At 60.8% G+C, this 13,770-nt stretch overlaps 1 protein-coding gene across 5 annotated transcripts in view; it reads left to right on the top strand.

Annotated features, from left to right (window-relative positions):
• SEPTIN9 (septin 9) overlaps positions 1–13,770 on the top strand; it is a 151,019-nt gene that overhangs the window by 70,674 nt on the left and 66,575 nt on the right. For all 5 annotated transcript variants that reach the window (XM_073885920.1, XM_025859536.2, XM_073885919.1 and 2 more), the window contains one exon: positions 9,888–10,529. In XM_073885920.1, coding sequence (XP_073742021.1) covers positions 9,888–10,529 — 642 coding nt within the window. The remainder of the gene's footprint in view (positions 1–9,887; positions 10,530–13,770) is intronic.

Raw genomic sequence — 13,770 nt, 5'->3', positions numbered from 1 at the left:
TTTCTTTCTTTCTCTCTCTCTCTCAAGATTTTATTTATTTGTCAGAGAGAGAGAGAGAGAGAGAGTGCCCAAGCAGGGAGAGCGGCAGGCAGAGGGAGGAGCAGGGAGCCCAGTGCAGGACTAGATCCCAGCACCCTGGGATCATGACCCAAGCCGAAGGCAGAGCCTTCACCGACTGAGCCCCCCAGGCGCCCCATGCAGAGGGATTTTCATGGACTGTCCTTGCTCCGCGGTCAGGGATGGGACCAGGGCGGCATCCCGAGGCTTGGGGGAAGGTGTGTTTGGGGGAGTGGTAGGCGGTTGGCGGGTGCGGGTAGAAAGGAGGGAGGGGGCTGTGTTGGTGGTGGGGACCCTCTTGTGGGGGGCGGGGCTGTGCTCCGACCTGGAACCGGCAGCTCTGTTCTCTTTCTGGGGCAGGACCCCCAGGAGACCCCCACCGGGTATCTGGGGTGCCTGGGAAGGGGGTTACAGGCTGAAGGGCTCTGGGCTTTGTGACCTCTGAGGCCGTTGAAGCTGTGGCCTGTGGTTTCGGGTTTTGAAGTCAGTCCCCTCCCAGGGCCTCCCTCCTGCCCTCCCTGGCTGCCATTTATCTGAGAACCTTCGACCCGAGGAGGCCAAGAGGTCATGTATCCCCTCCTCTCCCTCCAGGCTGGGCCCCTCCTCCATCTAGAGAGAGCTCCATGGGTAGCCTGGCGTCCCCACCCAGGGCAGGACATTCTTGCCCTATCTCGTCCACATCTCTGCTGGGAGCTCAGCCGCGCGTTCCCTCGCTCTGCTCTCTCCTTGGCTTGAGAGAGGGGAGGAGAAGACCCTCTGTCTGCAAAGATTGTTCCGCATGTGCACATGTTCCCGTAACTGTAGTCAAGGAAGAAATGTGGTCCAGGGTCTTAGGGGACTTTTAAACCTGCCCGGAATGACGCTGGTGTCACCGGACCCAGGGGGACCGGACAGATGGCAGGAGCAAACACAAAGGGGCCTTCATCCGGGAGAAGAGGCCCTGTGCCCATGTGTCATCGTTCTGCTCCGTGTACAGAGACTTCTCGCAGCAGGAGTCGCTCCGCGGCTGTCCCCGGCTGCCTGCCGGGTCTCCCAGACTGGACAGCTGTCACCCCGAGACCCTTCTCTGGTGGGGGAGGGGTAAACACCAGTAATGAGCCCTCTGAAGGGAGGCCGACCAGAGAACTTTCTGCCCAAGGTGGGGACAGTGTTGGGAGTGAACAGGGTGCCCTGTCTTGTGACACTGGGATTATAGGTATGAGTTGGGACATCCTAGGTGGGCGGGATGCATGGTCTCTGGCCCCGGTGGACATGGGGGAGGCTCTGAGGCTGGGGAGGGAGAGCAAGTAGCAGAGGGGGCCAGGGTGAGCCAGTGGCCTGATGCAGGCCAAGGGGGAGAGGCTCCTTCTCGCCAGGCCAGACTGATTCCGGGGTACCCATGTTCCCCTTCTCAGAGCTGGTGAGTCATGGCGGGAAGTGGCTTCAGCATCCACAGAAGGCAGCCACGGTGGTTGCAAGACTTTCCCTCTCTCTTCCGTGTTCTGTTGGTGTGTTCATTTCCTGGGGCTGTAACAAAGTGCCACACTGGATGGCTTCAAACACTAGCAGTTTAGTCTGTCCCTGTTCTGGAGCCCACAGTCCGAAGTCGAGGTGTGGGCAGGGGTTGGTTCCTGCTGGGTGCTCGGAGGGAGCGTCTGTCCCAGGCATCTGTCCCAGCTTCAGTGACGGTCCTCGGCTTGTAGACCCATCCCTCCAGTCCCTGCCCCCCGTCACGTGGCCTTCTTCTCGTTTTCTGTATCTTAGGAGGACACTTGTCATCGGATGTAGGGCCCACCCTTACCCAGGATGATCTCATCTCTAGATCCTTAATTACTTCTGCAAAGACCCTTTTCCCAAGCAAGGTCCCTTTCAAAGGTTTTGGGAATTAGGACTTGGACCTATATTGGGGGCCACCATTTGACCAGTGTCTTCTGTAGGTCACGTAGAAGAATCTGGACGCCGTTGTAAAGGAATCAAGTAGGACCTCCCATCCCATCCTGGGGGGACTGGACTGCGTACTGAGGCTGGGGAGGGCTGGTTCCATCTGTGTCCTTGCTTGCCTGCCAGGTTGTCAGAGAGCCTGTTCCAGGGAGTTTGGGGAATAAGAGAAGGTCTAGGGTCTGGGGGCTGCTTTTGACCCTAGCTGCCACTGGGCTCCCCTGCTCATAGCCGAGGGGGTCTCGTGTGTGTGTGTGTGTGTGTGTGTGCAGGCACACATGTGCATGCGTATGGGTTGGGGGTCACTGCTGCTCCACTCCTGGCTTTTGTATTCTTTTTGTGCCTGGAAATGTCATGGCCTGGGAAGGGCCGGGTGCCATGGAGGCTGTGTGGAGGGCCCCCTGCCATGAGCGGCAGCCCGCTCCTCCTGTGGCCCTAGGAAGGGAGGGAGGGGGCTTGTTTGTTGCTCTTGGCCCCATCTGGGAAACCCAGCCTGCACTTTCTCACATTGCCATTCCAGAGCAGGGGGCCAGGCCTCGGTGGAGGCTGTGAGGAGCAGGAAGGACCCTGGAATGCTTGTGTCCCTGAGGCCCAGGGTACCGGGGCGGGGGGGTGCAGTGCCTCCTCACACCCAAAGCGACAGTCATCCAAATAAATCAAGGCGGGGGCGGGGGCACCTCACATGCTTTGGCTGGGGCTGCATGGCCTCCCCTGGGTTCAGAGACCTGCTGACGAATCCAGTGTTCTCAGGGATGCTGTTGGCTGTCCCTGTCCCCCCGGGGCTCATGAGGGTCAGCCAGTCCCTCTTTGTCCAGGGGGCCCAGGCTGGACCCTTGGTAAGACTGTGCCTGGTTGTTGAAATGCAGGCCTGCTGGTGGTCCCAGGGCCAGGGAGAGGGGCCATGTGCATGCTGCCCGTGCTCCCCAGGCTGCCTTCAGCTGGTCACACGTGCATGTGAGCCCAGGGTAGCCTGTAGGCCTTAGCCACCTCGCTGGCCCCCAGACCCGAGCTGGAGTGGGAGCAGCGTGGGGCTGGCATGGGATGTGGCTCTCAGGCTGTGTCTGGCCCTGTAGCCCGGCCGGGCCTCGCCTTGGGGAGGCAGAGAGAGAGGGGCTGGGTGGAGGGTTTGGACCCGTGGGTGCCCTGCTCTCCATCCGTCTGCTCTTCCTTTGTTTGGACTTGGCCTCTTTCTTGTTGTTAGATGTGGTTCTCTGTGTGGAATCTAAGGCCCAGCTGCCTGGTGGTGCCCGAGCTGTTTGCGGCTCCCCAGGGCAGGCCCCACTCAGCCAGGGTGTGTTTTTAAGCTTTTCCTTTTGGATTGTTTTGCTTCCTGAGGACACACCTCCTTCCCCTTCCCCACCTATCCTCTTAGCCATCTCCCCTCCACCGAGCCCTTGGAGGCAGCTCCTGAAACAGGGATCCAAGGGGGGGTGGTGATCCCAGGTACTCCCCCAGTGGAGGAGGCTGGGAAGGGCGTGGCCTGGAGGGTGCAGCACCGAGCATGTTGGGCAGGTGGGCAGCTGGGGCCCACTGGGAGTGCCGGGAAACCCTGCACCGTGCACCCCAGAGTTGTCCCAAGGGGGGCAGCTGGGGTATTTACCCTCCGTTTACAGCCTAAAGCCTGCTGCCTCCCAGGCTTGGGCACCAGCAGAGGCTGTCTGCGGGTGTGAGGGACATCGGTAAGGCCCGTGCAACCTTGGCCACGCCTGGGGTGACCACACACGCCTGCATGCACACCCCCCCACGGGTGCACACGCGAACGACAGTGATAATTAGGTCACAGGCACCATCGTGTCGTCCTGTCAATGCCACAGGGGGACAGTCCAGGAAGCAGAGACTCAGTGGTGACAGCTGAGGTCGAGTCACTCCCAGTTCAAGCTTCTCCCCGTGGCCCTGACTGAGGAGCGCAGTCTGGTGAGCGCCCTCTGCCCTGCCCCCCCGCCCCCCCTCCTGGAGTTGCCCCTGCTGGGCCCCTCTTTCTGTAGGTAATTCATTCTTTAGTTGGAATGAGTCTTACTTTTGTGGCCTGGGGTTCTTTTCCTTTGGAGGATTTGGCACTTCCATGACTTACCCGTGTTCTGTCTGCCCTGTTTTCCTGTTGTACTCGGTGAAGCTTCTCGTGGCCCCAGCCCCCAGCTCCTGTCCGCCACGACGAGACTGCGCTCTGTCCCCGCCAAGGCCCCGCTGGAGTCCTTGACCCAGAGCCAGGGGCCTGTGCCAGGGCCCGGCCCCCACGGGAGGAGAACCAGGGCCTCACGGCTAGCCCTGTGTATCCTGACGGCCGAGCAGTCACCTCCGGGGTGGCGTTTCCCTGTGGCCTTGCCCTGCGGGCTCAGGATGGGGCGGAGGGCAATACTACCTGCCTGGTTCCCTGGGCCGCGACCCTGGCTCCTGGGTGGCCACCCTGTTCAGGGACAGAACCTGCTCTGCCACTACCTGGAAGAGGCTCTGCTTGGCCGGGGCGGGTGCTCCTGGGGCCTGAGGCCAGAACAGGACCCCCCGGTCGGCAGCGTCCCCGGCGCTCCGTCCCCCGGGAGTTGTGCTTGGGTTTGTTTTGACCTTGGTCTCTAACATTCCTTTCATGACATTCAGCCCCCCCACCGGAGCAGGGTTCTGTGGCTAGCCCCGGTGCCCCCTCCCCAGACCGGCCGCTCTGTGCGCCCGGAAGCCGGAGAGCTTCGCCGCAGCCTGTGGTCAAGAGCAGGGGCCTTCACAATGAACCCTTGTGCGCCACGCATTCCTCCTTAAACAGGCCCAGATCCTGCTGCTCCTGCTTCGACCCCCATGGCACGGACGGACAGACGTGCATCTGGAGAGGGCCCGGAGGTGGTTAGTGGGCTGCGGAGGGCCAGGCCTTGGGGCAGGAGGAGTGGGGCTGGGCCAGCGTGTGATCATCCACAACCTCCCTTGTTCACAGCAAGGGCCATTTTTAAAAAAGAGCGTTGATGGTTTTATTCCCTGAAAGTGGTAAGTGGCCCACACTTGGTGCACACATGCTGGGAAGAGGCGGGAGAGCCTAATGGAGCAAAGCACCCACCTGAACTCCATCCAGAGACCGCGTCCTCCGCGAGCGTGCACGCACACCGCACATGTGCGTGTGAGACGCAGTCGGATCTTTGCACGCATCTTGTACCGTGCTATTTTTACTCAATATTCTCAACATTTCTCATCTTCAAAACCGTGATTTTGATGACAGCGCAGGACTTTGGCATATGGGTTTAGAAAATCTATGTAAACCCGGATTGTTTCCAGCGTTTGCTATTTTAACGCTGATGCAAACGTCCCCATACATAAATCCTCTGCTTTGGATTATTTCCTGTGGTAAATTCCCAGCAGCAGGCCAAGGTGCACGGACCACCATCTCCAGACGCCCGATGCCCATTAGGGAGGGCTTTTGGGAGCAGGTGAGGTTTGAGGCTTTGGGGGGACTTGAATACAGAGGAGGGAGAAGGGGGGCAGTCTTGTTTTGGGAACAGTGTAAGCAGAGCCGGGGCACCTCCTGCCGCATGGGGATGGATGGCAGGATCTCTTCTTCCCAGATGACCGCCCCGTACCTGTCTGAGGCTCCGAGGCAGTCTGGTTTGTCCTGTCCAGCTGTGGATGTCTTTCGTGCCCTCTGGCTCGATGACATCTTGCAGACAGAAGAGGAGGCAGTTCCGTGCTGCTCCCCACGGCTCTCCACGGGTCCAGTGAGAGGCCGCTTTTCTGCCCAGGCATCAGATCTGACATACGGTCACATAGGGTCTCAAATCTGCAAAATGGCCAGCTCATGAGCACTCCTGTTGGCTTCTGTGGCCACTAGTGGACACCCTTTGGCTGGCTCTACCCTTGCAGGGAAGGGGAGGGGTACCTGCCACCGGGGGAGGTCACACACCCCCACTCCGGAGCTGGTGGAGGGGGCTTCCAAGGACGGGGGCTGTATGTGTGTGCCTGGGACCCAGGGTGTGTTTTTAGGATTCTGAGGGGGGGAAGCTTCAGGACGGTCTGCTAATTTTTCCCAGCTGGGTGTTGCTCGTGTCACGACATCCTCCGTGGGGAGGCAGCTTTGTACGGGGCGTCCCTTGCGAAGCCTGCCTTAAAAAATGATCTTGTTTCATCACCAAGTTTCCCGGTGTAAATCTAGAGCAGGGTCACTCCTGATGACTGCTCCTACCGTCTGGGGTTTTGTGGATTCCAGGAGAGGAAAAGGAGGTGGCTTTTTCTCCTGGGTCCCTGGAGAGGGGCTGGGGTGCAGGGCAGGGTGGCAGCACCAGCCAGAGAGCCCAGATAGGCCTGCAGCACAGAGGCCTCACCCCTCCAGCGGTTGCTGTGGTAACTTCTTGGGGCTGCCATAAGAAGTTACCACAGACTGTGGGGCTCAAACCGCGGAAGTTTATTCTCACAGTTCTGGAGGCCTGAAGTCCAAAGTCAAGGTGTAGCAGGGTCATACTCTCCAAAAGCATGAGGAGAGAATCCTTCCTGCTTCTCCCAGCTTCTTGGTGGCCCCCGGCGTCCCTTGGCTTGGGGCTGCATCACCGCGGTCTCTGCTGGTCTCACGGCGCCTGAGTTTGTGCCTCAAATGCCCCTTTTCTCTCCTGTATAAGACCACTTACAGGATTTAGAGCCCCTCCTAAATTCAGGATGGTGTCATCTTGAATCCTTACCTTATCTTCCCAGGTAAGGTCACCTTCACAGGTTCTGGGGGTTGGGACTGGGACATATCTTTTGGGGGACACGATTCAACTCATTACAGAGCCGTAGAGGAAGGTGGAGCTTCTCAGGCTGAAAAGGCGGTGAAGACCCGGTGCCCCTCTGCTCCCGAGGCCCCTTGTCTGGGGCTTCCCCGGGGCTCCGTGCCCACCGGTACCAACCTGTGACCTGCTCCCACCTTCAGCTCATGTAGAAGCAGCACCTGAGGCCCATGAAGGGACAAAGAGGTGGCTCGTGGAGTTACAAACGGTCCGGGGACCCCAAACCCACCCCCCACCCCAAAGCCAATCACCATAGTCCTGACATGGCCTGGATGACATGGGAGGGGGACGTATGAATGTGTTGGGCTAGGGCAGGAGGCGACAGCGAGCCTGGCCTTGGAGGGGACTTGGAATCAAGTTTGTTTGGGGGGATGGCATAAATTCTCCAGAACAACCCTAACAATGCAGCCGGCTTGCCGACGTCACCACCCTGAGGGTGGGAGCTGCTCCTGTTCTCTTGGGGCCTAGGAGTAACCCAGGATGGGATGGTGCCTGAAGCCCGAGGGTGAACACCTTGGTCGATGGTGTAGTGGGACGAGGAGCTCACAGGTCATGTAGGGCCAGGGGTGGCGTGTGCTGCGACAGGGCACAAAGCCGCGAGAGGAGAGGGCGGCGGGTGGGGACAGGAGCGAGCGTCTGTGGAGATGGCTGTGGTGGGGTGACCTGCAGAGGGAGGAGGGTTGCCGGCCCGGCTCAGCAGTGATCTGTGTGCGGGTCGGGTTCGAATTCATCACCACCCTGCGACCGTTGGTGCCTGAGTCAGGGACCAGGCTTTGCTTTGGTGCACGGTCCTAACTCCGGGGTCGGTGGTTAAGGGCACCTCCAAATGCGCTTCCCAGGGAGAGGGCTCTCCAAGTGGGGTCACAGGCCTCGCCGGTACTCCCAGAGAGGAGGTCGTCTCATTCTGGGGCGAACGTGGGGAAAGGCCTACCCCCCTGATTTCTGTTCTCCAACTCGGCCCCACGGATTAACCCCAGGGACACCTGGAAATGCCTGTGCCGAGGTGGGTGGGGTGTGGACCCCACCTCTAGGGAGCTCACAGACAGACAGACAGGAACCACCGTTCGAGGGGCAGTTTGGACAGTGCTCTCGAGGCCGGGGGTAGACCAGATGCCTCGAGGTTCCGGGGAACCCTATGAGGTCATGGTTCCAGGTGTTCCAGGTGTTCAGCTCTGGACTTTCTGGCCACTTTAATGCACCCTGGCCCTGTCCTTTGTCACCTCAGCCTTCTTTGGAATGAGCGGTTTGCTCTCTGTGGTTCTCTTAGAGGCTAGGCCCCAGGGGAGAGGTGCTGGCATCCCTGCTTGGACACATCCCTGCCACTCAGCACAGGACCCCACCGCCCTTGGCCACGTTTTCCACCAGAGGTCACACGCTGGGCCCCCAGGCCAATTGCAGCCTGTGGATGGGTTTCTGTTTGACTGCTCCGTGTTTTAAGAGGCGTTGTTTTCCTCTGCGCCAGCATATACAGGTCAGGAGATGGCACGTAAAAAAGTGCAGATCTCCAGATTCTTCTGCCAAGCCCGAAGCTCTGGCCACATGGGGCACACGGGCCCTGCCAGGCAGCAGCAGAGCTGAGCAGCTGGTGGATCCCCGAGACAGGGTGCTCAGTGACATGCTAGGTCCCCCTGACCAGGGACACTTCTGTCCCTGCAGGGCCTCTGGGATCGCTGAGCTTTGCAACTCAGGATTTTGTGCCCTTTGTGCCCCGAGAAGGAGATGTGCCCAGGGCTCAGAGGGGTGCTGCTGGGGTGCCACCTTTGGGGAACCGGTAGATCAGGCAGCTAGACGTCGGGGATAAGGGCCTCCTTTGCTTCTTCACTCTTCCAGTGCTTATGAGCACATGCTTCTCTGGCCACCCACCCACTCAGCCGCCCGCCAGGCCCTGATCTCTGGAGGAAGCACCGTCCACTGGGAAGAGACAAGACTGTGCTGGAATTTGGGGGAGGGAAAACTCAGGGTTGGGGGGTGGTGCTGAGAATGGCCCCAGATTGCTGTTGTTGGGGCCGGGGCCAGCTGGGGGCCCGGGGAGGAACTGGCAGGGTCCTAGGAAATCCTGGGCTTGGCGGGGGAGCTGGGCTGGCGAGGTGAGGCGAGGGGTGGGAGAGGCACTCTGGGCCGCCGAGGGCCTGCTGGGGGCCCGGCCGGGAAGGAGCTGGTGAATGTTCCTGCCACGTGGGCCTCTCCTGCTCTGGTCTTTATGGTGGGAGCAGCTGGTTCTTGTTGGGAGTGTGGCCGCAGGGACCATGGGGATGGCTGGCAGCTTCCCAGGCACTGTGTCCTGGCCTCGGAGGGAGCAGGTCCTGGCGGAGGTAGTGGGTGGCCGGGCGGAAGCACTGGGCTGCAGGGTGGGAGTCAGGTGGCCAGCGTCCCACGGGGGTCCAGGTCCAGCTAGGGAAGGGAGCAAAGCACGGAGGCAGATGCGGCCGAGGGTGAGGACCGAGAGAGTTGCCACGCCAGGGCTCCGTTCTGCTGCCCGAAACAGGACAGCCAAGCAGTCAGAATCTTGGGCCTTGCCGCTGGACAGATGCATCTTCCGGCCCCGCCGCTCTGTCTCCACGCTGTTGGGCACGTTGCTTAAGCACCAGGGCCTCAGTTTCCCCATCCGTACCAGGGGTTAACCGGTATTTACAGCATTGGGTCGCGTGAGGAGTGAACATACATGGTAAACCCAGTGCCCGTGTTGGCGGTTGATGTCGGTTGTCACGATGACATCATTGCCGTCATGATTCTGACAGATTGTGGTTGTGGCTGGTGTGACTGGGGACGCCTCCCGCCCTACCCTGCCCAGTTGCTGCTGTGTGTTTGTGTCTGGTGGCGTCTGCGCTGGGCGGAGGTGAGGAGGGATAAAGGAAGGCTGCCAAGGAAGAAATCAAAGCTCTGCTTGAGCCAGAACATCTTTATAGAAAACGTGGCTGCCACATCCACGCCGTGGCCATGGGGGACAGAGAGGCTGGTGTCCTCCAAGCTCCAGCCTTCTCTCTCTCTCTCTCTCTCCCAGTGTGTGTGCGATTGCTGGTGCTGGAGTGCCCTAGGAGAGTGGGGCTGTCCCCTTTCTTCCCAAGACGTGCAGGGTGCAGGAGTCTCCTGGGCCCCTCAATGCAGCACCCCTGCCTGCTCCCTCAGCAGCGCGTTCCCGAACCGTCCGCTCCTCACATTCCCCCCCCCCCCTCTGTTTTCCAGCCTTGAAAAGATCTTTTGAGGTCGAGGAGGCCGAGACGCCCAACTCCACCCCGCACCGGAGGGTCCAGACCCCTGTGCTCCGGGCCACTGTGGCTAGCTCCACCCAGAAGTTCCAGGACCTGGGCGTGAAGAACTCCGAGCCCGCAGCTCGCCATGTAGACTCCCTCAGCCAGCGATCCCCCAAGGCTGCCCTGCGGAGGGTCGAGCTCTCGGGTCCCAAGGCCGAGCCCGTGTCCCGGCGCACGGAGATCTCCATCGACATCTCGTCCAAGCAGGTGGAGAACACCAGCACCGCTGGGCCGTCCCGCTTCGGGCTCAAGCGAGCCGAGGCACTGGGCCACAAGACGCCAGAGCCCACCCCTCGGAGGACGGAGATCACCATAGTCAAGCCCCAGGAGTCAGCTCACCGGAGGATGGAGACCCCTGCCTCCAAGATCCCCGAGGTGCCCACAGCTCCCACTGCAGACGCAGCCCCCAAGAGGGTCGAGATCCAGGTGCCCAAGCCAGCCGAGGTGCCCGCCTCCCCCATCCCACCCCAGACCCTGGAGAATTCAGAACACACCCTGATGTCTCAGCTGCAGAACAGGCTGGAGCCCAAGCCCCAGCACCCCGTGGTCGAGGCCCCACCCAAGAGCCAAGAGGGTGAGTGGCCAAAGCGAGTCCTCCGTGCTGTTGTGCTCGGGGATGGGGAGCTGGCTTTGCTCTGGAGTCTGGATATGGGGGGGAGGGGGTGGGTAGCAGGTAGGTGGAGACACGATTTTGGGGAGGCCAGGAACACAGCAGGGCAGGGGTCCCAAGGCTGGTGAGGGGGACTGGCAGCCCTTTCTGTCCATTGGGGAAGGACTGGGAGGCAGGAGCAAGCTTGGCTTGCGTTGGGGCTTTGGACAGAATCTTTGCGTTTCGAGGGGCCCCCTTTACTGGTCAGAATGCCCCGTGGTGTAGAGCTTCTGCTGTCAGAGCCCCGCACGGCGGGGGTCTGGAAGTCTGGGGAATGAGGAGGCAACAGGCTCGTGTTGGGACGTGGTTTGGGACCCAAGGACTGGCTTCCATGTGTCGCTGGTTGCCGGGCCACGGGGAGGCAGACTCCTGCTCAGGAGGGATTGCGGGCTGCCCCGTAAGTACCCGCCAGAGGCAGAGGCCTTGGGTGGGAGGAGGGGGTTCGTGCCCTCCTGAGGTTTTGTCCTGGAGGACCTTCCTCCAACTCTTCCTCAGGGAGGGAGGGTCGGTCGTGGCTGGAGGCAAGGGAAACGAGAATACCTAATCTCTGTGTGCCCCAATTCTGGGGGCAGCTAGGAAGGGGTCCTTGGGCCGGGGAGCCCCATGATACCTGCACACAGCTCCGCTGGGGATGCTCTTCCAGTGAGGGAGGGAAGCCAAGGGCTTGGGTGCTGTGCTCCGAGGGCCCAAACCCAGAGTTGTGCTCCCGTGGGGAGCTCGCCGGGGCCCGCTTGGGAACGTCTGGCCATGGGATGCGGTGATCAGGGGCTGGCGGGGCTGTAAACCTTTTCCAAGTGCAGGACTTGGACGCAGTAAACGCTCAGTAAGTATTCTTTGGGTTGGATAAACAAAACATTCTAGGTTTTTGATTGACCTTTTAAATTATTATTATTATTAAAATTTTGGTAAAATACGTATACCGTGAATTGACCACTTGAACCGTCGTGAAGTGTGAGGCTCAGTGGCATTGAGCACGCTCATGCTGTCGGGCAGCCAACTCCACCATCTGTCTCCAGAACCTTCCCAAACCGAAACTGTGTCCCCACCAAGCACTAACTCCCTCTGGGGGAGTTAGAGCCCTCCGTCTAACTCGTCCCCCTCTGCCAGCCCCTGGCGACCCTCCCCCCGCCCCCGTCTACCCTCTGTCCCCGTGAACCTCCCAGACGTGGGATCCGACAGTGTTCGTCCTTCCGTGTCTGGCCGACTTCACCGAACACTGTGTCCTCACGGTCCATCTGTGGTGTAGCCTGTGTCGGCATTTCCTTACTTTTTACGGCTGAGTAATATTCTGTTGTGCGGACAGACCTCATTTTGCTTGCCCCCCCGCCCCACAACTTCCTCCTTCGGCACAGACTCGGCTCATGCTCACTTACACCAGAGTCCGCGGACGGACCCCAGGCTACAGCTCCTTGGCCACTGTGAGCATATCGGTGCACGGACAGCCCGTCCGTACCCTGCTTTCAGTTTTTCTGGGTTTTCCTTTTGGAACACAAGTTTTCCCATGGTCCGTGGGCTTAGGGACTGGGGCGGCTTTCGGCGCCCGACGGGGTGGGGTGTTGGATGGGGGCCAGCGCTCCTCACGCTTCAGTGGGAGCAGCTCCCTTCGTTTGACCGAGCAGCTGGGGATGGGGGTGAGGGCCAAGACTCTGCATTGCTGCAGTGCTGGGCCTCAGCCCACCCTCCCATCTCCCCAAACTTGACCCTGCAGAGCCACGCCCACCCACTCAGATACTGTGGTGTTGGCACAAAGGCATGCCCAGTGTGCGGGGAGTGGTCTTCTGTTGGCCCAGGGCCTTTGCCACCAGGTACGACCCCCTCCCATGGGCGAGGTGTTCACGCCCAGCTGAGTCAGGCAGGATGTGGTTGGGGACATGGTCAGCACCAGGCCCGTCCGTGTCCAGATCTTGATGGCAGCTCGTGCTGGATGAGTGAGGAGGCGGTCCTGGCTCTGGGGGATGGGCAGGGGGTGGTCTACCCAGGGTGGTTCTGCCCTGGGTCATCAGGGTGGGCAGGGCACAGCCTCAGGGATGCAAGACTGTCTTCCTCCAGCACAGATGCTACTCGGGGCCCCACTTAGCCCAGAGGCTGTGCTGGGAGCCAGGGCCGCTGGAGCCGGTCAGGCTGGCTCTGCCTCAGGAGCAGAACAGTCAGTGAAGAGCAGCCAGGAGCCATCGAGGGGGCTGTGGGGGTCTTCCCGGAGCCCAAGGTGCTTGAGCCAGCCATGGAGAAAGTAGGATTTATCCAGAAGAAGAAGGGGAGCTGAGGCAGCGTCCCGAGGGGCCCAGGAGCCTGGAGCTCAGAGGGAACTGCAGACTTTGTCCGTGGAAGAGAGTTTAAATGTCCAAGCCCAGTGCCAGAGCCCTGCGGTCAGCAGCCCAGACCCCAGTGCCCCTCAGAGAGCAGCCAGTGGGTCCAGCAGATGGGGGTCCAGCTCATGGGCCAGTGGCTGTCCTCCTGCCTCGGAGCGTAAGCTGGGGGTGGGGGGTGTGTGCCAGGCACGTGTATACATGCGCGTGCCGCGACCTCCTGTGTCTCATCAGCTGGGTGGGGAAGGGGCTTTCTGAGACCGGTGCTCACAGGTTTGAGAACCTTCAGGCTGGACAGATGCAGTTAGATAGGCGGCTGCAAAGGGGAGGAATGCTGGGGGAGGGGGAGGGCTGGAGGAAGTGGGGGCTCGGATGGCTCCGGTGGGGAGGATTCTGTTCCCTTTGGGCAGCACTGCGGTGACCCCGGTCCTGGGGCCTGGGAGTAATGCAGGGTGTGAGAGGTTGGGTGAGGAGGAGGAGGCACGGCCCACTGTGGGCTGGAGAACTTGGCCCTGACTGGCTCGGCCTTGGATGTCCATTCTTGGAGTCCTGGGCAAGCCCGGTGGCAGGCAGGGCCCTTCCGGTGGAGGTGTGGTCCAGGAATCCGTTACAGTGGCTTCTGGGGGTCCCCTGCTCTGAGGCTCTGTCTGCTCCCCCGCCCCTCCCTCTCCTCTGGTCATATCCCGTCCAGTCCATCCAGACACAGATCCGATTGCCCCTCAACCTGGCTTCCCATCCGTCTTTCCCACTGGACTGGCACTCCCATCCCCTTCCCCCCCCCCCCCCCCACCCTGTAGGCCTTGCTCCGACTGCCCCCTGTGGGCACGCCGTCCCTGGCACCTGAGGCCAGCCGGCACCTC

Source organism: Callorhinus ursinus, unplaced genomic scaffold (genome assembly GCF_003265705.2).
Source record: "Callorhinus ursinus isolate GAN/ISIS: 27379988/994484 unplaced genomic scaffold, GSC_fseal_2.0 scaffold68, whole genome shotgun sequence".
NCBI lineage: Eukaryota > Metazoa > Chordata > Mammalia > Carnivora > Otariidae > Callorhinus > Callorhinus ursinus.
Note: the sequence above shows the minus strand (reverse complement) of the source record. Positions and strands in the feature narration are given on the sequence as shown.